Source organism: Physcomitrium patens, chromosome 16, assembly GCF_059467195.1.
Source record: "Physcomitrium patens ecotype Gransden chromosome 16, ASM5946719v1, whole genome shotgun sequence".
NCBI classification, from domain to species: domain Eukaryota; kingdom Viridiplantae; phylum Streptophyta; class Bryopsida; order Funariales; family Funariaceae; genus Physcomitrium; species Physcomitrium patens.
This window is the reverse complement of record NC_143425.1, coordinates 11,770,549-11,797,105: the sequence shown is the minus strand read 5'-3', so window position 1 is coordinate 11,797,105 and position 26,557 is coordinate 11,770,549. Positions and strand designations below refer to the sequence as shown.

Sequence of the window (26,557 nt, the reverse complement as noted above, 5' to 3'; positions counted from 1 at the left end):
ATGTATATATATATATGTGTGTGTGTGTGTTTGTGTGTGTGTATTATTTATTTCTTTATTTGACACAACATAAGTTTATTAAGCATAGTTTAGATATCAAAGTTAGGATTCAAACCACCAATTTTAAATAATGTAATTTTGCAATTCTTAAATGTAGTCTTTTATCTTATAGTTAATAAATTATTTCATAGAATTTTGAAAAAAAAAAGTATGTATATATATATATATATATATATATATATATAGTTATGAATTAATTGAATATGTTGCTTAATATCTCATTTAAAATTAAAATATACTATTAAGAAAATAATTAAAAGAAAATCTCGTAATTAAATCTCTTTTAATTATTTGCTTAATAGTATATTTTTATTTTTATTTTAAGTTAAATAAAAAAATCGCACATATTTTAAGATCTTTTAGATAATATAAGATCATCTACTGTGTGATAGTGGAAAGAAACAAATTTTCATTTGTTGGTTTTACTAACAGGTCGTTGAAACTAAAAGTACTTCTAAATAAATACAACCACTTTATTTGCTTGTAGATGCTGAAAAACTATTGATTCTACATCAATATCAACCACACCATCTTGTAATTTGTCTAGATTTAATTTGTGGAAATTGTAAATATAGCTTATTTTTTCCAAGATACTTCTTAAAATATTTGGCAACTTTCATTTTATCCTTTTTTAATTTAAAATATTTTAATAAAATTATGTATGTATGTATGTATGTATATGATGTATATATGTATATAATCAAAGAACATTATTTGACACAAATAATCATTATGTAATCTTTTTACTTACTGCATAAATGCTAATGGAATGATTATTTAATCACTTCCATTAATAACATAAATTACTAAATTACTCTGATGAATTACTATGTTATTACTAAATTATTCTGTTGAATTGACTCCTCACAAGAATAGCATTACTTTATCCTACTAAATCATCACAATCTTTGATAACCAAAAACGATTCACTAATAATTTACAACAAATATTTTATTTTTACTTTCTTTTTTATTATGTCACAAACTTAGATGAATACAAGTTCTCTTCTCAAACCTTGCTTAATCTGTTTGTCAAAAGTTCTACATATCACTCTAAATAAGTCATGTTTGCCTTCAAAATATCATAGACACTCCATGAAAGAACAAAATAATTTAAGTTGGTAAAGACAACTTGAGGTAATCAAGAAATTTTAGTCATTGTTATATTGTCATCAAGCAGGTCATCACAAGGTGGGTCAGAGGAATGAAACCTGAGTGGTCTGCAACAAGTTTGTTACCCCAAACTCATATCACTAGGTTCAGTCTAGGTGCAAATTTGCCCCAAACTCATTGATCCTAATGTGCCATGGATACATGAAATAAGGAGCTGAATTGCATTCAAAGAATGGGGCCAAAACCACAGCAAGAGGGATGGTATGGGTTCCACACTGTTAGGCTAAAATTTATTGAATAAGCTTCAACTTATGAGCTCTGAGATATGCAGAAAGTAGCAACAATGAATAAACTGTGGGTTAACTTGTTAGTAGCCTTCCTCAGAGGCAAGCATTTGATAGTTGCAGCATGTGAAATAACAAATAGCCATACAAAAGCTACCCAACTAATAGACTTCGCAGATAGCAACCTGTAGATGTGCATCATGGTATGGATTTAATATTTTGTGCACTCGACTTCAGCTATTTGATGAGCATCAGATTCTCACTACCATGGAGTGGTATCTTAGGTGGATGAAATAGGAACTCTGAGACGGGCAGCTACTTTAAGGCACAACAGGATGCCGATACTGAACCACCACTTGGTAGTGAAATGAGGCCCTTGGCTCCAAGGTTTGTGATCGAATCAGCGATCACACGGGCACTAGTCTTCATGTAGCCACCTGTATCAATTAATCTCAGTCGGATCAATTTAACCATTGGAAAACTTGGATATGTGGAATAAATCGGATCTCTTGGTATGAATATGAATTGTCAACTTACCTGAAGTGAGCATGAGAATGGGGGCATGCTGATCTTTGGCAAATTGGAAGACTATTTCGTCTCGTTGCTTCACTCCTTCTGGTGTAACCTGTCGTTTAACAAAACTAATTATTTTAATTACAGCTAATGGACTTTAATCAATGAATGGTATTATCTATGTGTATTTAATAAGTCTTAAAAAAGAAAATCAGAAAGAACTCTAAGACGGCCAATAGTATCATCCCTACCGCAAACATCCACATCTTTTTCAGGAAGGTTCGAGGGATATGGTAGAATCGCTTACAAGAAGCCTGCCCAGAGGATCACCCTCAAGGATGTCGGAACCTGCATTATACACTACCAACTCTGGCTTGAAGATAGCTTCAGCTTTCTGTAATCAAAAGTTGCATGCTAACTAAGTTTATTTACAATTGATCAGAAGACTCAGACGACGTTAATATAACAGTGCTTACTCTTGCTGAATATGAAGCAAATTAAATTTACAGTGTACATGAATTTACAGCTTGGTTAAACTCATGCGCACCTTCAATGCTTGACTGAGTAATTCAAGATACTGATCGGTTTTTGTGCCGCTCTGTGCAATAACCAGTAAGCATACCGAATAAGTGCTCACAAGCATATAGGTGCTGAAAAGAGCAAAATGAAGTAATTCATGATACCAGCTATGCTTGCTTCTGTCGTGCTGACTAAAGAAGTGGCCTGAATACCTTGAGAGTAACTGATTGATTCATCCGTCTCTTGGCTTCATGATCCTGCGAACAAATATTGCACGAGCAAAATCGTCAACTCAAGCAACAACTGCATCACATCACAACGATTCACCCAAACACTTTTCACCTAGACACCATGCACGTGCGTCTTCGTCACACCAATTAAAACATAGTTTGAGTCCATCCAGGAAAAAGGGAAGTACTCCACTTCGTAAAATTATCAATGCAAGTGAAACAAAAGGCTTACCCAAGGATAGATATCTGAGTTGTACAAATCAACGATGTAGACTCTGTCTGAACCCCAGTTCCAACCATGCCAGCTCGGCCAAATCAGTCCAAGGCATGAAGATCCTTTGATGCTAATGAAACAATTGCATTGGCTAGACAATAGGTTGAATTTGAAAATGTGAAGCTGTGTAAAGAAAGGGAAAAAATAATAATATTACCATCATTCATAAAGTCCCGCTCGTGCCCATTACCTTGGTGGGCATCTAGGTCAATAATCATCACCCTGGTAGCTCCCATTGCACACAAATCATATCAGTGAATTGGGAAATTTTCAAATCGAAGTTTAACTGATAGATAATAACAAGCTGCAGCACCTCATCAGTTGTGAAGCTTAACATTAAAAATCCTCGATTCGAATAGATAACGGGCCTATGAAGAGGGGATGAACTAGAACAAGAGAATTATATATATATATAGATAGATAGATAGATAGATAGATTAAGCAGGGTGGTAAAAATAAATTGTTTTGTACCTCGTGATACCCAGACGTGTGTATGCAAATTGGATAGCCAAACTAATGTCCGCATGAGCACAAAAGCCGCCTCCCTCAGTAGCGCAACAATGGTGGAATCCGCCTCCAATGTTGATAGCCCAACCTCTCTCCTTGGCCAACTTCGCGCTCAGAACTGTACCGCCTACCTGATCACAACACCAGGAATGCTTCATTTCTCAGAAATACTAAATTATAAACGAAAGAATCTCCTTTGGACAATTGAAAACATCATAACTACCAGAAGTCCAAATCACGACATAAGGTACACTCTATTCGACTTGCGTACTGCTTCACACGAGGTGCCACTAAAAATAATGTTATAATTACTCGCATCAGCAGACATCTGTGTGAAATCGGCTCCAAAAGGTTTACCTGTTTTCGAAAGGGCTTAAGGACCTTCCACTGCACCACAAAGTTCGGCAGAAGCGCTATTGGTGGCACCTGGATGTTCATCACTCAGAGAACCCAGAATGTATCAACCTGGATAAGTTCTAAAACAAACAAGTTCTCACTTGATAACAACACAGACAAGTGGAGGATTTTCAAGGCAATTTATGCGAGGCGTTTCACGTTTTTAGAATACTGACATTCGTAGTTCGTAGAACCACAACATAACTGTAGCAGGTAAGACTTGTTACCTCTGCTATCTGTGCGACCACCGAACTGCACTTTAAACTGTCAAGGTATTCTTCACTGTGCACCTGCGTTTGACATCAGAAAAAGTCTTTTCATTTTAAAACTGAAGAATAGCGGTTACGGGAACAAAAATTCGCATGTGAAGCAAATTATCAACCCTCGCCGACCTTAAACCTCCATGTTAATGTAGTTCGCAATCCTAAGCAAAGTGTGCGTATAAATGCTCTTGACATGGATAGTGAAAAATGCAGTACGACGAGAAGATCGTCTCTTGTTGCCTCAACAGGCTCCACAATGCGCTTCCGGTTCAGCACTCCCTCATCAGCGAGGAATTTTTGTACACGGCCCCACTTCGATGAATCAAAAGGATGCCTGTACGAATTCACCAGTACATCGTGGAAAGCACATTCTAATTCAGACCGTTTGCAAATTCGATCCTTAAACTCATGTCAGATTTGGTGATCAAGGATGATAAAGGCTTACAGTTTTTCCATGCCAAGGAACGAAATATTGTAAGATGGTGAATACACGATCGGATCCTGCGTTCAGATAGAACATGAGAATTTGTTTCACGACTGTTTGCTGAGCCTTTTAACGAAACGCTTCAAATTGGACAATGAAAAATGAGCATGCTTAAAATGAATTCTAACTAACCTTATCGCCAGGAGGTACGTTGAAGTAGAGACCACTGGCATCAATCCGCTGTTTCTGCTTCGCTAGCTCTTCTTGCGATCTCAGTGAAGTCGACATTGCAACTACAGAACAACGAACTCATAGTTGGTTTGAATGGGACTTAAACTATTCTCAAAAAAAGAAAATCATGAAATCAAGCACTACATAGCGGTGTGCATGTTGTCACATCCACGATACATCGAATGTTAAATATATGGTGAGAGAATGCAAAATAATATCCTTAAATAAAGAACTGAAACTCTAAGCATCCACTTCAAAACTCCAGCAGATCCAGTAAAAGCAATAAGACAAGACAAATCGCGGAAAAGATTCAAATCAAATGGACATAATTTACGTGATGCAAACGATGAGATGCATTCGGTGAATTCCTAAGCTTAAGCCCTCCAGATCTAAACAGATCAAGATGGATCTTGGAGCTAACTCACCTCATGTGAAAAATTGCGACAAATGGTATGAGTACGCAGCAGAGCGCGTGATAAATCGCTAACTGATTCACAGAAACTCTGCAAATGAATCTCCAAAATGCACCGACTCCGGGTAGATTTTCCGCCATAGCTACTCGTTGGCCGCTCCAAAAATATTTCACGACGATTTAGGAATAGTACCTATTACGTAGGAATAGGTGAGAAGGACGACGGCATCCTCCATCTACGAAAAGCCTCATTCGCATTTGAAAGTAGATTCCCGAATCTACGGTTGAGCAAAGGTTGATATCCACTGCCACCCATTTTCTCTTTATCTTAACATCCGAAGGCCAGTAAGGTTGCTCCCTTCAATCGGAAGTTGGATTTGGTGCCGCTTTCGGAGAACCAGAAGTTTGGCCCTGTTGCGTCTCAGAATGTAGGTACCCAGAGGAAGTGTATGTGCAGGTGGGGCTCTCGAAGTCAGGGAAGGAGAGCTCGGTAGAGTGCGGAAGAACCCACAAGGCTGTGAATCTCTTGGAGTGCAGTCAGTACCTACGCCTCAGAGACTGACAGAATATTGAAATGGCTATGGCGCAAGCAGTTCTGGGAGGGCGTGGGCTGCACATACAATGTGGCAGTGCGTCCTCTTGGAATGCTAGCTCTCTCAAGAATGTCCGGCGTGTCTTCTCTGCTGGAGCTTCGTCTGTGGTATGGCTCTTCTCGATATTCTCGTTGCTAGTTCCAAATTTCCATAGAATTTAGGAATGTTCGAGGGGCAACCGAATTCGCTTGCGAGGGATGTGCTTCGGTACGAGTTTTTGAGGAATTTCCAGATATGGGCACTTTTGTATTCAAAGCGGTGGCTGTGTTTGACATATGGTATTAGAGAGATTCTTCGAGCATTTTGTGGTAACGTCTTGTGGCAATGAGTGAAGTGTTTCTTGTATCCATTGAAATCAACTCTTGAGCAATTGGTCGGGGAGTACTTGCTGTGCTCGTTGTGACTGAATGATAACCTTTCCCTCATCACTGTAAGCAATCGCATCAGAACTTTATTGGATAATGGTATTGATGGAATAATACGTGATTGGCAGGGCTCTTCAAGGGGTGCATCCGAAGGCAGACGCTGCTCTCTACTAATCAAAGCCTCGGGAGCGTCAGAGAAGGTACTGCTCCCTTCACTGCTCAGAAATGTCTACGAATGCAAGTCAATTGTCTTTCCACTGTTCATGAAAGAAGTGTTGTGAGAACTTCCTCTACAGGATTCCACGTTTTACAATGAAGACTGCCTTATAAAGGTAGTGATTCCAGAGTGTTTTCTATTCTGTAGACTCTTAGTGACGGTATGAGGAAGTGTATTTAATTCTACCTCTGCCGTCGCTGTAAGCTTTTAGGTGATGGACATAGCTCTCCGTTCAAGTACTGAGGAATAAGGGTTTCTTCACTGGATGTGTAGAATGAGAAACCGCAAAGCCGACGGGAGACAAAGCTTTTTTCACTTGCTCTCCCTGCAATTCTCGCAACAGTTGTCGTCACCCAGTCTACTGACACCTACTACAATGACAGTGTGTTCATTGACACCTTCAATGACTGGATGATGCCTGAGAAGATGACGAAGGACTTATGTAAGACGTTTGCACCCATTACTACCACTCGTTACATTTTTCGTTCATTCATGTGTTGGTTCACTTGCAACCCAATTTTTTCTTTTTCTTTTTTTCTTTTTTTCCTGTATCGATGCTTTATTTGCTTACAAAGCAAGATCTGGCAACCCGGAGAATATACAATTTGTTCAAGAGAGAACAGAACTCGCAGTGGTTTCTGCATACAGTACGAGGCTTCCCGAATCAATAGCTTGAAACCTGTAGCTACGGAGAGATTGCTTCCTCTTGTATTTATGCTAATATTTGTTAATTGGCTGTGTCGATAGACATGCTTATTTCAATGGTTTTCTGCTGGGGTTGCTGCGTGTTTGGATCCATGACTGTAAGTCATATTCTAACTCGACCCAGTATTAGTAGGTCCTCGCCTTCCTGTGCAGATACTCTTATACCCCCGATTCTAATGCACGGTTTCGCATATTTCTTAGGACCTATTGATATTATCGTGAATCAGAGGACTGCTTTCAGCAATTAGGATAATTTTGCATTCAGTTTATTCCTCGGTTGGTTGATTTGGCAGGATCCGTTCTACGAAAGTGAAGATTATCGCGGCGCGGGTGGGAACGGAACCAACCATTGGATTTATGATGTGGTAAGCTTATGCAAGCAGAAAATTGTTTGGGAGATTAAAGAAACTCCGCGCACATTTAACTCTAAGTTAATAGGACTGTCTAGATTGAACCGAAGATTTTGAGCATGTGATGTCATGCCGGTCGATCATATCACAGGCTTATGCATCTGTTTGTTTGTATTATCTAGAAAATATGGCTCAACAACTTCCCAGTAGCTCTAACCAAGGTGCCTGGAATGACTGGCTATGCAGGAGGAGATAGAAGAAATTGAGAATAGGGAGGAGCTCTTCCGGGAAGCTCTTGTCAAGGAAATTGAAGGCAAAGTTGGAGAAATGCGGGAGTTGGAGGGTGCTGGGAAGGACAGAGAGAAGGAGAAGGAGCTTGTTTGAAGAATTTATCAATACTCTCAACAATTTGCAGAGCTCACAAGTTTAGTCGTCAATATATACTGCTCACTGTGGAATGATAGGCGTACAGTTCGACTCTGATTGCAATCTCACAAGGTCCTGAAGCAATGTAGGGTGGAAGGCAACCCTTATAACCTGTGCTGTAACTTGTATTATCTGATGAGATGCGGTTTTAAACATCAGAAGGATCCCTTCTTTACTGTGCAAACTGCAAACCTAGTCTCTCTCTGTTTTAGCATCTAGCTGGGGAGTGGTTGTAACTTGTTTTTTTCTTTTTTGTTACATATTGGAGTTAAATGTTTCATTTCAAGCACACGGAAACCCCCATCTTCTAATGGAACAGCCACATGGTAATCCAGTATAAATGGTCTAAAATAGAAGAAAGACGTGCCCCACAAGCACTAGCACCTACTGCACCCTCCGACAACCACTGATAGATATAGAAAGGTCAAATATACCTCTTTTTAGGAATGTATACACTCACCCTCTTAACAGAATTACCATATGTTAAGTGCTTAATGTCTGATTCAGATGAAATTTGCAAAGATTTGCTCTGATTTTTCTTTCTTTATTTTATTCTTTACGCTCTGAGTGCAGACCAATTGCTCAAATCAAGGTGTGTGTAAAATAACAACCCAGTTTATGTCCTAATATTCTAGATACAAAGCAGGCACCAAAAGACCCGATTTAGAGAATGTAGTGCAATTTATCTTACCTTTCAATTGGTTCTCATTCAGTGTCTGTGGGACTTTACTTTGCCATCTAATAGGATTCCTGATTCGTTTATTTGTCTCATTCCTTGCCATTCATGAACTACTTCAGCAGTGGATAAAAGTAGTTTCCTGTTTCTAGTTTCATTTTTATTTTTATTTCAAGATTCTACCTAAAGTTTCTGCTCGTGCTCAATTGTATGAGTTGCTTGTTGCTCCAAGTTCCTTCTTCTAAAACCTTGGTATTTTATTTTTTTTTAATTCATATTGTCCATGTGCATGTGTTTTCCAAGTATGACTACATGACTTTGAATCTTTTAAATCTTGATACAAAATTATTTTTTTAACCTTCCTTGATTAAAACTTAGTGAAACAAAATGTTCCTATTTATTTAATATTATTGATTACACAGAAATAATAGACACTAGTTATTAGTTTTATTTGAAATCACAAATCATCAATTTGAAATGACCTCTCACTATCGAAACCATGCATAATAGACCGTTACATAGATTTCATCCTCTTTGATTTATCTACTTGTACCAAAAACAAAAGCCAACCTCAATCACAAACTCTACTTGTTGGGTTCTTAACAACTTTTTGAAAAATGGATGGAAAATGTGAACATAACCAAACAAGGGAAAAACAAGCGGTTTATATTTTTGGGTAAGAAACATTGGAGTGGCTGTACTGAGAATCAAATTGTGGGCTTTAGTCCCCAAAACTGTATTCATTCATTCTTCTTTTCTTTCTTTCTTATAATTATTTTTATTATTTACTTTGGGTTTTAATTAAGATAGAAAAGCCTGATGCACAACAGATGTGCTTGCGTGGAAGCCCATGTGTGCCATGTATTTAATTGCCTGGACTGGGGTGGGAGCATCTTCTTGTCTATTTCCAGCCACCGTCCTGGATTCTTCCACTTCTGCTCCACTCCTCATAAGTGGCAATTTAGCCTCCATTTGGTTTTATGGGTCTGTGCCCATTGTGTGTACTTTGCGGTATTCGAGAGGCTTTGAGTGTTTACAGGGTGCTCGCTGGCGGAGGAGGAGCTTTCAACTTGTGCACAGCTTGGTACTTCTACGTTCCACTTCCTAACTGGAAACCCTATGTGTGTTTGTGTGTGTGTGTGTGTGGTTTTTAGGGAGTTTGTTTTGAGTATATGTGGCTGTGTTTTTGGAGATTGTTGGGGTTTCGTGGACTTGGGTTGAATTACCCGATTGAAGGTTGTGTATCCCGTGTCTGATTTGGCTTTGATCGGTTGTGGTGTAGGTTGACCTTCGAAGGTGAGGTGAGGGTGGGATTCAGCCGGCAAGATGCAGATATTTGTGAAGACTTTGACGGGAAAGACCATCACTCTTGAGGTTGAGAGCAGCGATTCCATCCAAAATGTCAAGACCAAAATTCAGGCATGTGCTTGCACTTGGTGGGAGATCAGCTGATTTTTACTGATTGTCTGGGTTTACTGACCCCCTCAATTGATGATCTCTGAAATAGAAAGTGACCTAAGTGCGACTGCGACACCCTTTCGACAAGAACTAATAATTGAATTTTTTTCTCCAGAGAATACGAAGACATTTATGGTTGAGGTTGGAATCGAACATACTGTAGTGCTGTAATTGACTGTTGATGGAATTGTATGTAGAAAAACTGCAACTAATTGCGGAGTACAATTTGGTGGTGCAGGATAAGGAAGGCATTCCACCTGATCAGCAGCGCTTAATCTTCGCCGGTAAGCAGTTAGAGGATGAGCGTACATTGGCCGATTACAACATCCAGAAGGAATCAACTCTGCATCTGGTGCTTCGGTTACGGGGCGGTACTATGATCAAAGTGAAGACCCTCACTGGCAAGGAAATTGAAATTGACATTGAGCCTTATGACACCATCGAGCGCATCAAGGAGCGTGTGGAGGAAAAGGAGGGCATTCCTCCCGTACAACAAAGGTAATTTAAAACTTCTCATATTGGTTTAGATCATATTTAGGGTTAGGGTTAATGCACAGTAGGTATTAGTTTTTGGAGAGGGCTAGTACAGTTTAGTCCCTGAATAAGTCATTGAGATTACCAGATTTTATCATAATGTGTTTTCTTGATGTTTTTGGTGTGGGAATTTTTAATTTCCGAAGCCTTCACTCCTACTGTTGGCTGGTTATGAGGTTGCAGGCTTATATTTGCGGGAAAGCAGATGAACGATGACAAAACAGCCAAAGACTACAACATTGAGGGAGGATCTGTGCTTCACTTGGTGCTTGCTCTGCGCGGGGGATGCTGACCACGATACGCCCGTGGAGGATGTTTTTGGAACATTCCATTGACATAGTGTAGCTCTCAAAGAGTATCGTTCTTCCCAGTGTTCACCAGAGAAGTGCTATATGTTTCGTTCTATTTCAGTCTGGAGCAGTTTATATCTCATTTACTTTTGTGTAAACCTGCTTCCTGCATGCACTATGATGCTGGTGGTCTTTGACTGTACTTTTGGGTTTTAACTTTGTAATCCCCCTTTGAGGAAATTATGCGTAAATCTCAGACTACGTTCGTGTAGTCAAAGTATTGAACCTCTGGTTTTAGTTCTAATCTGCTTCTTATTTAAAAGCTTTTTCTCTGCTTTCCTTTTTTTTCTTTTATGTCTGTCTGTTGATTTCCAGGATATGTTAATACCACATAACAAGTTCAGTGAGCTCCTTTGTATGCTATTGCAGCTCGTATCTTCATTGTTGACTGTCACATTGTGTGGTCTTGCAGCTCGTATCTTCATTGGACAATACAATTGGTCCAGAAATGCATTGTAGAGCATTGCCAAGAGAACACACATTTCCATCATTTTGTCAGCACTTGCAGACTTTATTGCCTACCTTTGATACTGTGATTAAAATACTCCCTTGAATTCTTAGTTGCTTTTAAATGCATTTAGACATGCGGATGTCCGAATCAACCTGAGGCTGTCTGCCCTCGAGAGCCCATCTCTGCTTTTTTCCAATCCCCAAACGTAAGTATTGAAGGTTTATCAACAGAACGAGAAATTTCACACTAATTTCAGGGAACTCCAACCCAATCAACTTGTATTCCATCTCTAGTATGCAGACAATCTCAGCTTCGAAGGAAAAACCCAATTTGTGCACAGTGGGTGCTGTGGCAGTTGAAGTCAACTGTGGCAGTTAAAAATAAAAATAGAAATAAAAATAACCTAAATACACAGAACAGATAGGTTATTATTCGAGGTTAGAAAAAAATTGATTTGTATTGGAGTAAATTGTGTATTTTCACTTTAGATACAAATGACTTTTATACACCATAAAACACTTACATGCTTTACTTTTGAAATTATTGATTTTGTGAGGTGTTACCAAAGTTTATAATGTTTGTACTTACTTATTGCTTTCGATCATCTGACCAAAATTGTAGAAAATTTGGAGTTGAATAAAAAAAGAAAAAAAAAACTTAGAAAAGGAGATTTCAAAATTGAATAAAACGTCTCTTTGCCAAAAAGTGTTAACAATAATGTGTAGTCACCATATAGCTGAAACCGGGGACTTAAATCCACATTCAAGTGCTGCAAAGAGATTAAAACCAATAGGGAATGTTGTGAAGATGCTTTGGTATTCCTTTATTATACATAAAAAGCATCATGTAGAGAGAATAAATAATAATAATAACAATTATATATATATATATATATATATATATGGTGGTTTCAACGTTTTTATTTTCTTAAACCAAACCCACACAAGGCAAGGTAGAGGTTTGGTTTCAAACAGAAAACTATAAGCGAAAGGAAAGCTGAATGGTATTTTAAACAAAAATTCATTAAGCCACTCATTACAGTTCAAACTGAATTACGGAAAAAAGGGGAAAAAAGGAAATAAAAATAAAAATAAGAGAAGGGGGGGGGGTCCCAATGGTGCAACAGTTGGAATAAAATGGAAACTCAAGGGAGAGTTAAAAAGTTCAGCAAAGCAAACCATATCAAAATTCAAACCAGGCTGGAACGAGAACACAGGCCATGCCATCACCACACACAAACATCAATAAGTAAATCAAAATCAAAATGTCTTTCAAAAGACGAAGGGAAACAGAAAACGGGGCCGACATAACATTAGATACGTAGATACATAGCCCAGGGGTGAAGGAAGTGAGAGGGCAAAAGCGAGTGTGGGACGGGCCGGGTGAGTGACCTGGACCCAACCCAGTGTAGCAACGGCCACAGTCGGTGTCCAAGCTGGTGGCGACTCTGCCCGCTTCGGCGTCCCCGTCGCAACGCCCGCCGCGCTTCGGAATTCGAATCCCTGTCGAGAGAGAGCCGTTGCCAACCCCCGCGCCTCTCTCAAGGCTTCTATACTCTCTCTCACTCTCTCCCGCCTTCTACTACACTCTCCCTCTTTAGTGTGTGTGTGTGTGTGTGTGTCATTCTCCTGCTCTCTGTGACTTTCTGTTATTGTGCGTCGGATCGGTGGATGCTTGGCTGCATTGTTTCGTACTCTATTCTGGAGGGGTTTTGTAAGTGTTGTCGCGTTGGAGTGGGTGGTTGGACTGTAAGGAGCTAGCGTTTTAGAGCTACAGTGCGGTTTGCTGTGTGAGTGAGTGAGTGAGTGAGTGCGTGAGTGAGGATGTCTGTTTCTGGTATGGACAACTATGAGAAGCTGGAGAAGGTAGGAGAGGGGACTTACGGAAAGGTGTATAAGGCCCGTGATAAACGCTCCGGGCAGCTGGTGGCGCTCAAGAAGACTAGGTTGGAGATGGAGGAAGAAGGCGTCCCTTCCACCGCTTTGCGCGAAGTTTCGTTGCTACAAATGCTCTCCCACAGCATGTATATCGTCAGGTTGGACCATGTCCCGAGGTCGTTTTCTTCAAGTTGTCACCCTTTGCTGGTTTAGAGGCCTTCATACCGCCTATGCTGGCTTGGGTTTTTTTAGGTCAACTTCCATGGTGACTTCTGCTGTGGTTCTCAAACTTGATAATGGATCGTACTTTGTTGAACTTCTGGCTGTGCCATGAAGTTTATGGGCTCTATTTCTAGTCTCCAATTTCGTAATCACTAGTGTGGCTATAGAGGTCATTCAGATAACTCTTATGGGTGTTCACTCCAGGCTACTTTGCGTGGAGCACGTCGAGAAAGGCGGCAAGCCCATGCTCTACTTGGTCTTTGAATATATGGACACTGATCTTAAGAAGTATATTGACTTGCACGGTCGTGGTCCGAGCGGGAAGCCTCTGCCTCCCAAAGTGGTCCAGGTGCGGATCTCTCCAAGCAGGCACTTAGATGAGTTGTTTCTGGTCTCTCTTGCGCGTAATGCGTTGAAATGTCGGAAGGATCGGTGGTTGGCTAACTAACCGTTTTTCTCTCATTGAGCAGAGTTTCATGTATCAATTGTGCACAGGGCTTGCCCACTGTCATGGCCACGGAGTAATGCACAGGTTCAAATACTTTCATGTTTCGTCCTCGTGATATTGTTTGCTGGTATACGATGACTACCTTGTCCACGATCGTAGTAGTATGATTCGCAGTCCATGCTTTGATGCTATTCATTATGTTTGACTGATGTTAAGCTAATCTTGCTTTCAGGGATCTGAAACCCCAGAATTTGCTCGTCGACAAGCAAACCCGTCGTCTTAAGATTGCCGACCTTGGTCTCGGTCGGGCATTCACAGTGCCAATGAAGAGTTACACACACGAGGTACTCTTTCCGCATTCGTTGACGCCCGTAACTAATCCTTGCAACCAATCTCCATTTATGGTACTTATGCCGTATGCGGTGGACCTTTTCAGATTGTTACTCTATGGTACCGAGCTCCTGAAGTTCTTCTTGGAGCGACCCACTACTCTCTACCTGTGGATATCTGGTCTGTTGGGTGCATCTTCGGTAAGCTGCCTTACATAATTTCTAGAGGCATCTGTCTATACATCACTATCATCGAATAGCAAACAACTCAGCTGCGCTAATTCTAACCTTGGATCGGATACTCAACAGCTGAACTCGTCCGGAAAATGCCGCTCTTCACTGGAGACTCCGAACTTCAGCAGCTTCTTCACATCTTCAGGTGGGTGCTTACCAATCGGCATGTACATCCTGTTAAACTCTTACATTTACTTGCATTTCTTCCTGAAGAGTTCGCTTGGGGATGAGAAGAAGGAACACAACTAATTCAATGTGCAGGTTGCTTGGCACCCCGAATGAGACAATCTGGCCTGGTGTTAGCCAGCACCGTGATTGGCACGAGTTTCCTCAATGGAGACCACAAGATCTGTCCCTTGCTGTTCCCGGACTCAGCGCGGTTGGCTTAGACCTTCTCGCCGTAAGTGTCGCTGCTTGTGAAGGCCTATACGTTGAATTCCTCATGAATCAGCACCGGATTACGGCTTGTTGACGTGTAGCCTGTTTCTTGCATATTTAACTTCTGTTAGAGTGACTTACATCTACTTTTGCCTGTTTTGCAGAAAATGTTGGTATTCGAGCCCTCAAAGAGAATCTCTGCCAAAGCCGCCTTGAGCCATACTTATTTCGCTGATGTTGATAAGACAGCAACCTAAACACAACAGAACAATTCAAGAGAACCAGGTAACCTCTACCTGTCCAAGACGAAGGACATCTAACTCTTCAGTCAAACTTGGCCAATCATGCTGATTGGGAATTGAACCACAGGAACGAGGTGGGCACCGTGGTTCGCTGTAGCATACAAAGTAGTCTGGAAGACTTGACATCGTTAGCTGGCAATGCAGTATTTTGGAAATACAATTTTTCATTAAAAATCTCCTAAAGATTCAATATTTGCGATATCGCTCTGTGCAATGAACCTGTTGTCCTGACTGTTCTGTGTTTCTGATAATCGTCGACATTTATAACCAATGAACGTTTTCGTAAGTATTTCACCGGACCCTCTGGAAATTGTAGCGAGAGATGTGGAGTTGATTCCATCTATTTCACCCGGAAGGAGTTGCCTTTGACTCATGCAAGTGTTCGGTAGTGTTTTTCCTTGGAAGAAATTTCTCTGTCCTATCCATCGAACATATATACACGCAAATATACCAATGACAATCTTAGGAAACAATGGGAGACTGTTCCAACTGAAGTAGATAATTCCCTGTTCGACTCTACTGTCCTTAGCGATATCTTGCCTAAAAGCCCCTTGTTTTTTTTTAATTATTCCACAAGATAAGTTTTAGTGAGATAACATTGAATAGCAAGGATTTTGTTACATTCATCAATTTGTACATCACAGAAGTCATCTTTTGGGAGATACTAACTCAATTTAATGACCGTGTTCATCGAAAGGGAAAGTTGTCAATATGTTGCAACTCCTGATATTTTAAAACATCTATCAATACACTAAATAATTTTTCCAAAATTTTAATTATCTCGAAAGAAATTCATTTGAACAGTAATTACTTTGCTCCAACATGTAACTTGTAACTCTTTATCAGACTGTTTTGAGAGGTAGTAATATATGTGAAAACTGTTCATACTTGGAAAAAGATCAGAATATTACGTCTACAGTAATGTCATGAGTGATTAATGTATAAAACGAACTGAAATTATAAAATAACATATTTGTCTCAAAACAACCACATGTCCTCCAAATAAAACAATATAGGAATTCTGTTTGAATTAAATACTGTTGCTTACAAAGAGGCAGACCTGCATCTAAAAATTCAAGTTAATTAATTGTTAGATATGTATATATATAGCAATGTTCAAAATTTTAAATGCTAGATTTTGGACTAGTGTCTGTTAAATATAATTTTTGAAAAACTATTTAAAGATTGACTTTATTGTAACGTTGATTTCTTACACTTAAGATAACATAAATAGTAAGATTATAGAACTAATTGCATTCCTCAAAATATTTAAATTTCATCTATTTTAATGTTTGATATTTTCAATTCGAAATTGTACTTCAAACTAGTTCAATTATTTTAACTTATAATATATTTATATATTAAAATAATTTCAAATTTTAAAATATAGGCAAATAGCATGATTAATTTTTGCATGGTATTTTCTTAGTTTTTATATTTAGAATATCTATTAATACATTGGACTTGATTTTTTTTAACTATTAGTTAATGTTCAATCATCCAATTCTTCTTGTACCATTATGTAATTTTGCCAAAAATGATCAATTACAGTTTTTTTTTTTTTTTTTTTTTTTTTTTTTCAAGAGCAAAAGCTTAAACTGTGAAGAATATTTAGAAAAAACTCAATTAGATGTAGATAATAATTTAAGTAATGTCTTGTATTTGTGTAGATCTTATTATTTTTTCTTTTTTCATTTTTTTCCCTTTATATAGGCATTGAATTTGTTTAGTATTTGTTGTTTTTCTTCCTTGTTATCTAGTATCAATTATAAGTAAGTTTGGAAAATTGAAACAAATACTTTACAAAAAGATTGTTATTAATAAGAAAAAATATAAAATTTTTATTGATGATTATTTCAAAGACTACAAAAAGAAATTCTGGCAAGCAACGACAACTCTATAGACTATTTTTAAAAAAGCATAAGAAGATACTTTAAGAAAAAATCTTAAAAGTCACTTTTAGAATTTGTTAAGAATCTAAAATCAATTTGCAATGTTATCCTGTCTTAATCTTCAATATACACATTTGACCACTGACATATCAAGATACAATACATAACATTGATCATAACATTGAGATAGTCATTTCTAAGATAATAAACAAACAAAAAAGATATTAAACTTCAAAGAATTTCCAAAACACTTACATAACACAATAGATTGTGTCATGTATATTTATAGCCTCTTACAATATTTATAACTTTAATAAATGATTTACAATTTTTTTGTCAATATAACTTTGACTAATAACTATTAACATAATTATTTTGTTGTGATTATTATTATAATTATTAATTTTATCATTATAAAAATTAAGGTCTAATACTCAAAAAAATTGGTAACTTTTAGGTAAATAAAAAAATAAAAAAATAAAAAACCAAAGAAAACGAAAAAGTAAGAAAGAAAAAGAGAAAGAAAGAAAGAAAAAACTATATATTTTTGAAATTGTGATAATGAAACAATTGTATAAATGTATAGAGATTTTTACTATATATATATATATATATAGTTAAAAGGTACATTAGAAACCATTTTTTCCTTTCGTTTATCAGTTCATTTTCTCCCTCACTCCAATGCACATTCGTTTATTCCTCTTTACATCAGCCCAAAGAAGCTCATTGTTTCCAAGCTTTTTCGAAGACCGACAACGACCGGTCAAAGGCAGCGGGAAGACCGGCTTAGCTATGGTGGGTGAGAGCCATACACTTATGACGCCGACCGAGAAGCTCCAGCAAGCACGAGGAGTGGGCCTGCCATGGCAATGGCTGTGAGGAGTCTACCTCTTCTTCTGCTTCCTTCTTCTTCAATCCCATGGCTCCATCCTCAATTGTCTTCAATCCCTTCTCCGTTCCCTCTTCGTTCCTCCCTATTCTCTGCCACCTTCGCTTCTGAGCTTCGTCACTTCGCATTGGGACCATTCTCTGGTCCAAACTGAAACAAACCTCGAATCAAATGGCTGATAGTTTTCCTTCCCTTTTTGTGCATCAGCTGTCGATTGCAGAATTAGAGCTAAGCAGGTGCTGCGAAGCGAATGGTGCAAGGGGAAAGTCGGGTGGAGAGAGCTGCAGTGTAATCTTCCGCTTTTGTGTTTCGTCAATTAAGATGTCAACGTTGTTACCGACGTCAAATACCCTGGGATGCAATGGAATGATGCAGCTGGTTGTGAACCACTTGCCGCATAATGCAGGCTTTCATCTCGCTGCTGTAGTGTAAGCTGCAAGGTTCATAATGTCGTCGATTCCTGTGTCGGGATCATCGTCCACGTCTCAGGTTCGGGCCGTTTCTAGTGAGATCACTGCGGAAGAGAGTGCTGGTCTTCTCTGGGGGAACCTGAACTGGAAACTGATCCAATCGTGCTGTGGAATCGGTACGTTGATGGGCTGTACCAAGACACGGAGCTGGGCCTCTACCTGAATGTAAGTCAAATTGGATTTAAAGATGAATTTCACAAGGCCATGCTGCCGAACTTCGAGAAAGCTTTCAAGGATATGGCTGAGCTTGGAGGTGGTTCAATTGCAAATCCTGACGAAAGACGTATGGTCGGACACTACTGGCTTTGGAAGCCGGAACTCGCCCCTACGATATATCTTCAGAAGCTAATTTCTGATGCTTTAGACAAAGTAGAAGGTTTCGCCGAAGACGTTATGAGTAGAAGGGTACGATTCACCTGAACCGAGTCTCTCCTGATGCACCCTTATGAACATTATTAAAGTTTGGTACTAAAAAGAGTTAGGAGCAGTGAGCCATTGTTTCCATTTTTTTTTTTTTTTTTTTTTTTAATATCAAGTATGTGTAATTTTCTTTCATCTTTTTTTGAGCCCATGTGTTAGAAATCGCTCCACAAGCTGGTCAGGTTGTTTAAGCCAGTGATGTATATTTTCCGGTTCCGTTTTATGAAGGTCCCATCATGCCGAACATCTTTGAAGAACCTCAACATACACTAGAAAGTCTAATATTTTCGGTAATAAGTATAATTTGGCCTTCCTGGATTGCTTGAAATTTTAAATCATTTGCAGTTCTATGTTGAGACAATTCGAGGTCAGCAATTGTGTTCTAATCCTTCACTTAGATTTCCTTTTTGTAGGTGCTCATCTCAATTTCTTTGGAGATGTCAGCCTTGACACAGAATAAGCATTGAATCATTAAATTGTTGCTTCTCATAGGATCTTACTTTGCCGAATTTGATGGCATAGCCATTAGAAAAACAATCACAAAGTAAGGCTTCCTGAATTCCTTGCCCTAATTCTAGGAAATGATATCTGACCATTTCTTATTTGTTTTATCAGTACGTGGTTTATATGCTTATATGGGTGTACTGAGTTGATAACTTTTTGTGTGATGGTCAGATCAAGCCACCCCCCACACAAGGTCGCTTCACTCAAGTTCTCTCTGTTGGTATTGGAGATTCTTCGCTTGGCCCTCAATTTGTTGCCGAGGCTTTGGCACCTGATAATCCTCCCCTAAAGGTGAGCCCATGACACTCTTTTCTAACAAGCATGTAGTGTACTAATCCGTACATGGGTTAATTGAACCGTGTAGCTGGTCCCTTTTGGTCCCTGTTAATATCACAGGGAAGCGCTTCAATCCTGTTTCAAGTCTGATGACATACTGTTCCATAATGTGTCCATTCAGCTACGCTTTATCGATAACACTGATCCTGCTAGCATCGATCATCAGATAGCTCAGCTGGGTCCCGATCTTTCCTCGACTCTTGTCGTTGTAATCTCAAAGATTGGTTTACCCATTTCAGATTTTCTTATACGATGTACATGTCTCTGCTTCATAGTATTATGGTCATTAGCAAGTCAGAAATTTCCTGTGTTCCCTTGCATGATAATGTAGAAAATGCTGATGTAGAATGATGACATTTCTAAAATTGCTACTCGTCGCGCTTCTCTGATATGCTGCGAACTCTTTTAGAGTGGAGGGACGCCAGAAACTCGCAATGGACTGTTGGAGGTGCAAAAGGCATTTCGAGAAGTAGGCCTGGACTTTGCGAAGCAGGTGGGTTTCCTCTATTGTCTACAGGCGTTTTTATCAATGAGAAGAAGCTCATATGTTGATGTCTTTGATGCCTTGTTTGAGTGTTAGTGGATGGAAGTGGTTTGACGCGGGTTCACAGATGTGTCAACCGTGTTCGTCAAAAATTAGAAATTTAGACTACTGAGCTTACATTGGTAACTTCTCATCTTATTGGAGTAGGTAAATGATCTTTGTTGTAACCGTTCATCTTAACTTCCTTGGCTCTTGATTTGTGGACTCGGCAGGGTGTTGCAATAACACAAGAAAACACACTGTTGGATAACACTGCCAAAATTGAAGGTTGGTTACCGAGGTTTCCCATGTTTGACTGGGCAGGAGGTCGAACATCTGAAATGTCTGCCGTCGAATTACTCCCAGCTGCTCTACAAGTAAGTGAATATTAGCATAAAACAGAATTATTCCCACCTTCAACCATGTAACGCTTCTCACCCTACTTTGATTGGTCACAAACCTAGTTTAAACTCAAATTTCATCGTATTTGCACGAAATGCAGGGCACTGACATACGTGGGATGCTAGAAGGGCTGCCGCTATGGATCAAAGCACTAGAAACCAATCGGTTAGGCTTATCCTCTGATGCCCATGCTTGTATCTCCATATTGTCTGGGGAGCATTGATGTCCTGGATGTTGACGATGCTAATTATTATGGCTTTCTTTTCTAGGCGTACTTGTCCAAATATCTCCGGATGAAATCTTAAATTTTGTTAACCGTGGCGGGTGAACCCCTTAGGTCAATTTAATGTTTTCTGTGTACATAAATGCGTTGGTTTCTCCTTGTGTAACCTCTTATGCATTGAAACTCGCCGAGATTAGTTTAAGTACCAATGTAGTAATATATTTAATTGCAGGTAAAACAAAATCCTTTTGCACTTTTGGCTCTCTACTGGTATTGGGCAACTGGTGGAGTCGGCGCCAAGGTGATGATGTCAGTATTTCGAATAGGTTATTCACTTCAATTTTGAAGTTATTAAGCAACGTTATAATTCAGTTAAAAAGTGCGAGGTTCAACAGAGTTTTGATGTGTGATTTAGAATTTACAAACATATTGCTAATCCAACGAACAGAAAACACGGAAATATGTTGTCGAATGTGAACCTTGAAATATTATTACAATACTTGAATGTCTTCTTTTTCTGTACTCAGGACATGGTGGTGTTACCCTACAAAGACAGCGTGCTGCTTTTTAGCGGTTACATGCAGCAGTTGGTGATGGAATCCTTGGGAACGGAGTTTGACTTTGATGGCAACAGGGTAATCTAAAGCTTTGTGGGAATTGGATGCGTATTTGGCGTGCTCACCTCTACACCGTGCGTAGTAGAGTGAATTTCTTAATAATAGTCTTAAGAGATCTTAGCTCAAGTGGTTTCATTGCTCCTGTCTATCAGTTGCTGCTGAAAGGTTTTGCTTACTCCCAATAGAAGTCATTTTGAGTTCCTATTGAGCGCCTTTTCTTGCGGCTCTCGAGATATGTAGTTTTATACATTAATTCGATACTTGAAGAGATTTGCTAAGCTCTTCAGCCTTTTTTGATGCGCTTCAATGGTACAGGGGACGTTTATATCAGGTTATTTTTAATAATGGGTTATTGTAAGTGAATCAAGGAATTTGTGTGTAGAAACAAAGGAAGCACTGACCTACATGCGTAAGTCGTAAAACTCTGATGATTGATAAATTTTAAGGTTGAACCAAGTGATACGAGTTAGAAGTTAGTGACAAATCAGGGAATTATGGATTTGCAGCTGTATCCAGCAACTCAGAGAAGGTGTTCCGAACTTTTTTGCTACTTTTATTGAAGTGCTTCGGGACAGGCCTCCCGGTCACGACTGGGAATTAGAGCCAGGAGTAACCTGTGGTGATTATCTGTTTGGAATGCTCTAGGTATAATTCTTTCTTCTTCCTCTATTTTTTATGTTTTGTAGATTTATAAGATGACAAGTCTTCACTTCCTCTGCAGTATCGAACAGTTCAAATTATTTCATATCTGGTCGTATTCAGGAAAGAGTATGGAGTCAAGCAGGTTATAGAAATGAAGTGATTTAACTACTATGTCTTGTCTAATTGCTAGAGAACAAGGTCAGTGCTTTATGCAAACAAGAGACAATCTATTACGCTGACGGTGGAGGATGGTGGTTCCCACGACGGTTGGAGCAGTAGTTGCTCTCTATGAGCGTGCTGTTGGGCTTTATGCTAGTCTTGTAAATATCAATGCCTATCATCAACCAGATACAAACACCCTTCTATGTTTGCTCCCTTCTCTGTGCAACATACTGGCGCTTCAGAGCCTTGGTCATATATCATAAACTTCGAGTATTCTTGAACTAGTGTTAACTTCCTCGTTGGCAGGCGTGGAGGCGGGAAAGAAAGCTGCTGCAGAAGTGTTGGCTCTCCAAAAGAGAGTTCTCACTGTGTTGAACAATGCTAGGTTGGTCTAATTGACACCTCTAGTTCCATTCAAGTTGTAGGGTTTTCTGTTTATGTTTCGGAGTAAAGGGATTTACAATTCATGAAAGTTATTCTGTTTCTAGTGCACCAGAGTCTGTTGGCTGTTGCATGGACAGTCCTAGGAATCCAGTGGAGGCCCTCACAGCCGAGGAGGTTGCGAAGAGGTGTCAAGTGCCGCAGCAGGTACATTTTATAGCTTGTCTTGCATGCACGTGATGTAAGTTCTTGTTACAGATGGTATAGCGGGAAAATTACATTATAGAGTATCCGTTAATATCAAGGAATATAATTTACTTTGCATACGTTAGCTTTATGACTAGTTTCATTACAGCTTGTATCTTTGTAAAACGAACTTCAAATGAAAAACAGAAATTAAGGGTAAAGAATTGGATTCAAGTTCTGGTTATGTTTTGTTTCCTCGCAGGTTGGAATGGTCTATAAGATCATTTCACATATGGCTGCCAGTGGCCGAGCTGTGTTTGCTGAAGGTAACTGTGGAACCCTCCCTAAGAAGTTCCACTGTGTACTCAGGGAATGCGAGGTTGAGGATTTGTACGATGACTAGAAATTATCTCTATCTGAGCTCTACATGTCCACTGGTTGTGTAGAGAACCATCTTTTTTTTAATTACCTTTTTCAAAGATTTCGTTCACCTTTCCATAACTTGAATACAAAAGGCTGTGAGCGATTTATCATTCCAACTTCAGGTTATTGTCAGGAAGGATCTTGTAAAACTGTAAAATTTTGGCTTGCTTTTCTCGACTTTTCGTTCAGCCCCCAAGCACACCATTCATGGAGTTCCTCACATTACTTGTAATTTGATCCACTCGACTAACGTGCCCACAGTCAGTAGATTTTCTGTTAATTGTACTTTTAGTGCGTACTATGGTGATGAAGTTGTAAAAAAATCCTAATAGTAGAACAAATAGAGGACTGCACATCCTGATGAGAAAATGCAACACCAACATATACAGGTCAGGTTTCAATTTCCTGCAATGCTTTCCACCTCTTCTAGTACGTTCCAAGTCGGGAGTTGAGCTGAACCTTCCATCAAATTTTGTTGGTTAGAGGATACTAGATAATGTGCACGGTGCAAGGAAGGAACACCAACCATAATTCATCCTTGCTCAACTATCTGGAACCAACTCTTTATCCTTATCAACGTGGTCTGACTACTCTTTCACTCCGTATTTTGAAATCCTTCGTCTGCATGATGAACTCTACTCACTTTTGCAAAAAAGTGAACAGAATGATCTGCCATTGTAGGCAAAACCTTATTATTACCAGCTTGAATCATATGAAATGAATGAAGCCAGGCATTGAGTATTTCTATTTGTTTCAAATTGTGAAGATGAGTTGCTGGTAAATCATTGCACTTGGACTGAGTGATGCATGGAGTTCATTTTACAGCAGAGGATTGTGAATTCCAGCTCTCATGTGCTATTATAATTGATTTTGGTGACACAGCACCTTATACATTATGGATCATGTGAGTAGAGTATACTTGGATTCAACGGAGAGAGCCTCATGGGGAGCTTAGGTAGGATCTAAGTTAAAAGATGATGAATACCTACTTTTGTCAAGCTTTTTGATTTAAATGTTGTTACACTAAACATCTTGGTTTATTTTTAGAAGTGTGTAAACTTTTGGGCTCTGGAGTGATACAAAACTTCTCGTTCTGTAATGCTTGATAATATAGTGGACTCCTTTTAACAACAGGTTTTTAGATATTAAACTGGAGATCATTCATGATATTCCCTTACCATGAAGTAATCTACCCTCAAGTAATTAAGGTGAAATCATTCATGTGGAAAGTTCATAATGATTAGGGAGCACTATGGTAACATAAAAATACAAAACCCAATAATAATACTAACTCTATTATTATTATTATTATTCTGATTGTTACCATTATTGACAACAAGAACAACATGAATAAAGAAAACTTAATTTTTATTTTTTATTTTTTATTTTTTTTTCAAAATAAAGAGTTAATTTTGAAGTAGGATTTTTCAAAATAAAGATCTTTAAGAAAATGTTATAATATCTCATTTCAAGGGTATGATTTTAAAATGACAGCATTCAGTGAAAAAAACACTATAAAATTTTAGTTTTAAATGTTTGTAAATTTGGAATATATGTACATTGGATTATACTAAATGTTATATTTTTTCTTAGAAGGAGATACTCATAAGATTAATAAAATGTTTATTTTTCAAAGAATGAAAATTTATTGTATAAATTTGTGTTTAACAATTTTTTATGTATAGGGATATGGAACTTCAGGTAAACAATGTGTAATTGATAATTTTAAATTCATATCTTACAAATAATGAGAATGAGTAAATAAACAAAATTTCAAATGACTTAACTAGTTGTCAAAGAAAGAATTTGTGAACAATAACAAATAAAAATTAGTTTCTCAGAATGTATCACCCATGTGTTTGTTTACTAAGAGTAAACATTGCAAAAAATATATATATATATATATATATATATAGATGTGTGTGTGTGTGAGATCCATATGTTAGTATTTGGAACTTCAGAGTTGGTAGCAAGACCTGGCCTGCAAATATTGATTGTTAAAATATTCCTAAGAAATAAATTATTCCAGATACAGCATCCAAATTAGCTCAAGTAGGACTTTTTGTAATTTCGTAGAAACATATTTGTAATGAATTGTTAAATATTAAATGATGTTTTTTGTTTTTTATGAAGAATTTTTTAAAGTTAATTTACATACAAATGATGAGTTTTTTTTAAAGTAGTGCAATTGTTGCAACAAAAGTAACATATTCTATATTGTGTAAGAAAGCCTATTAATCCCAATAAAACACAAAACATGCGACACATTATTAACTAATACAAATATATGCATAGATATAAATGGAGGGAGGGGGAAAACAGTACAAAAATGAATCGACCCAAAAAAATCACAATTTAAAATTTCAATGATACCACATAGGAGGAGGTGAATCATAGGAATGAATACAATCTTAAGCCAAAAATAAAAACCCACATTACCTAAAAATATGTTTTAATCATTCAAAATAAACTGCAAAAACACCCATTGGCCAAGTTTAATAAAAAAAAAACATGAACACCATGGTTCCTTTCAGACAATCAAAAATGCAAAATCGTAGCTAAACACAAAAACAAATTAACAATACTGAGTAATTTTGTAGAAAAAATCTTATGGGATTCTTTGCTTGAGAGCTTATTAAAAAAAAATGAATGAAAGATACGATGGATGGATTAGAATAACTGGCAGCTAAATGTGAAGGTCAATCAAGTAAACAGAGTGCTTAATTGAGTTTGAGACGAAGGTACGAATCCCTGGAGAACAAGGGCCACCACATACCAAAATGAGGGTTTCAGTGCTGATTGGAGACTAAATTAGGGTTGCAAAGCCAATTGCAGAAAAAAAAAATCCGAGATGATGGTGGAACTAAAAGGATCTTTTTGCGCTCAGAGGCATGGGGTTCCTAATCAACGCCAGCTTTGGGAGTGCGATGTTACGTGTTTTTTAAATTTTAATTATAATTATGAAATCCAGGCTCACTATCACCGCGGAGAGCATGCGCGAGGCACGAACCAGACAACGAGTATTATCTTAAAAGAGTCGTTGTTCGGGTGAATGGATCGAACACATTAAGAAACTCCGCCACGCACTAATGATGGCACGAATCGCGAACAGCTTGCGTCATGGGAAACAGCTAATCTGGGCTCGAAGCGTTTTCCCGTGGGAAGCAACACAGCGTCGGAGCTGCCATGCAGGGAACAAGGGCATTTATGACAGGAAGACGGGGAGAATCCGAACGACGCTGTGCGGTGGGTTGGACCCTTCATTTGACTTCTCTCCATAAACACAAGGAAAAACTGCAGTTCAACTGATTCACAGAGTGGTGAAGGGCGGGTAGGCAGGTAGGTAG

General features: G+C 38.5%; 4 protein-coding genes and 1 pseudogene across 7 annotated transcripts; 4 read left to right on the top strand and 1 right to left on the bottom strand.

Moving 5' to 3' along the window:
* Window positions 1–1,436: 1,436 nt before the first annotated feature.
* LOC112293682 (histone deacetylase 2) lies at window positions 1,437–5,389 on the bottom strand. 3 transcript variants are annotated; one of them, XR_002973093.3, is made up of 14 exons: window positions 5,239–5,385; window positions 4,775–4,875; window positions 4,604–4,659; window positions 4,288–4,492; window positions 4,123–4,185; window positions 3,857–3,925; window positions 3,464–3,630; window positions 3,150–3,214; window positions 2,951–2,997; window positions 2,701–2,745; window positions 2,517–2,567; window positions 2,277–2,317; window positions 1,994–2,081; window positions 1,437–1,893 (listed from the first exon to the last, which is right to left on the bottom strand). XR_002973093.3 is itself a non-coding variant. In XM_024543386.3 (14 exons), exons 2-14 carry the CDS (start codon window positions 4,868–4,870, stop codon window positions 1,772–1,774), a joined length of 1,074 nt encoding a protein of 357 aa, XP_024399154.1. In that variant the 5' UTR covers window positions 4,871–4,875; window positions 5,239–5,389; the 3' UTR covers window positions 1,437–1,771. The 3 variants fall into 3 exon arrangements, 2 of the variants coding, with proteins under 2 accessions (XP_024399154.1, XP_024399153.1); XM_024543386.3 differs by having other exon boundaries at window positions 2,277–2,363; window positions 4,375–4,492; window positions 5,239–5,389; XM_024543385.3 differs by having other exon boundaries at window positions 2,277–2,363.
* A 278-nt stretch (window positions 5,390–5,667) lies between these two features.
* LOC112293683 (uncharacterized) lies at window positions 5,668–8,065 on the top strand. The gene is made up of 6 exons (XM_024543388.3): window positions 5,668–5,925; window positions 6,312–6,383; window positions 6,674–6,842; window positions 7,148–7,203; window positions 7,399–7,470; window positions 7,702–8,065. Exons 1-6 carry the CDS (start codon window positions 5,800–5,802, stop codon window positions 7,837–7,839), a joined length of 633 nt encoding a protein of 210 aa, XP_024399156.1. The 5' UTR covers window positions 5,668–5,799; the 3' UTR covers window positions 7,840–8,065.
* A 1,483-nt stretch (window positions 8,066–9,548) lies between these two features.
* LOC112293115 (ubiquitin-NEDD8-like protein RUB2) lies at window positions 9,549–11,128 on the top strand. The gene is made up of 4 exons (XM_024542223.3): window positions 9,549–9,641; window positions 9,840–9,976; window positions 10,254–10,513; window positions 10,733–11,128. The coding sequence occupies exons 2-4, from the start codon at window positions 9,884–9,886 to the stop codon at window positions 10,839–10,841; spliced, it is 462 nt and encodes a 153-aa protein (XP_024397991.1). The 5' UTR covers window positions 9,549–9,641; window positions 9,840–9,883; the 3' UTR covers window positions 10,842–11,128.
* Window positions 11,129–12,941: 1,813 nt separating this feature from the next.
* LOC112293788 (cyclin-dependent kinase B1-1) lies at window positions 12,942–15,339 on the top strand. Its single transcript, XM_024543629.3, has 8 exons — window positions 12,942–13,385; window positions 13,654–13,798; window positions 13,920–13,981; window positions 14,130–14,241; window positions 14,334–14,427; window positions 14,536–14,605; window positions 14,722–14,860; window positions 15,003–15,339. Exons 1-8 carry the CDS (start codon window positions 13,174–13,176, stop codon window positions 15,093–15,095), a joined length of 927 nt encoding a protein of 308 aa, XP_024399397.1. The 5' UTR covers window positions 12,942–13,173; the 3' UTR covers window positions 15,096–15,339.
* Window positions 15,340–18,092: 2,753 nt separating this feature from the next.
* On the top strand, window positions 18,093–23,326 carry LOC112293789 (glucose-6-phosphate isomerase 1, chloroplastic-like; annotated as a pseudogene). The gene is made up of 14 exons (XR_016506836.1): window positions 18,093–18,192; window positions 18,432–18,796; window positions 19,487–19,606; window positions 20,061–20,144; window positions 20,408–20,551; window positions 20,677–20,741; window positions 21,032–21,100; window positions 21,327–21,449; window positions 21,785–21,825; window positions 21,923–22,061; window positions 22,249–22,403; window positions 22,524–22,605; window positions 22,742–22,808; window positions 23,050–23,326. The product of XR_016506836.1 is annotated as a glucose-6-phosphate isomerase 1, chloroplastic-like (transcript).
* Window positions 23,327–26,557: the final 3,231 nt, after the last annotated feature.

What these genes read in the sequence shown, in the direction of transcription:
- LOC112293788 (XM_024543629.3), top strand. Translation starts at nt 13,174, where the DNA reads ATGTCTGTTTCTGGTATGGACAACTATGAGAAGCTGGAGAAGGTAGGA. An exon ending in CACAGCATGTATATCGTCAG is followed by an intron (nt 13,386 to 13,653) that starts GTTGGACCATGT and finishes TGTTCACTCCAG; the next exon opens with GCTACTTTGCGTGGAGCACG. An exon ending in TTGGCTTAGACCTTCTCGCC is followed by an intron (nt 14,861 to 15,002) that starts GTAAGTGTCGCT and finishes CCTGTTTTGCAG; the next exon opens with AAAATGTTGGTATTCGAGCC.
- LOC112293682 (XM_024543385.3), bottom strand. Translation starts at nt 4,870, where the DNA reads ATGTCGACTTCACTGAGATCGCAAGAAGAGCTAGCGAAGCAGAAACAG. An exon ending in ACGTACCTCCTGGCGATAAG is followed by an intron (nt 4,660 to 4,774) that starts GTTAGTTAGAAT and finishes ATCTGAACGCAG; the next exon opens with GATCCGATCGTGTATTCACC. An exon ending in CATTCTCATGCTCACTTCAG is followed by an intron (nt 1,894 to 1,993) that starts GTAAGTTGACAA and finishes TAATTGATACAG; the next exon opens with GTGGCTACATGAAGACTAGT.
- LOC112293683 (XM_024543388.3), top strand. Translation starts at nt 5,800, where the DNA reads ATGGCTATGGCGCAAGCAGTTCTGGGAGGGCGTGGGCTGCACATACAA. An exon ending in GCGTGTTTGGATCCATGACT is followed by an intron (nt 7,204 to 7,398) that starts GTAAGTCATATT and finishes TTGATTTGGCAG; the next exon opens with GATCCGTTCTACGAAAGTGA. An exon ending in ACCATTGGATTTATGATGTG is followed by an intron (nt 7,471 to 7,701) that starts GTAAGCTTATGC and finishes CTGGCTATGCAG; the next exon opens with GAGGAGATAGAAGAAATTGA.
- LOC112293115 (XM_024542223.3), top strand. Translation starts at nt 9,884, where the DNA reads ATGCAGATATTTGTGAAGACTTTGACGGGAAAGACCATCACTCTTGAG. An exon ending in ATGTCAAGACCAAAATTCAG is followed by an intron (nt 9,977 to 10,253) that starts GCATGTGCTTGC and finishes TTGGTGGTGCAG; the next exon opens with GATAAGGAAGGCATTCCACC. An exon ending in ATTCCTCCCGTACAACAAAG is followed by an intron (nt 10,514 to 10,732) that starts GTAATTTAAAAC and finishes ATGAGGTTGCAG; the next exon opens with GCTTATATTTGCGGGAAAGC.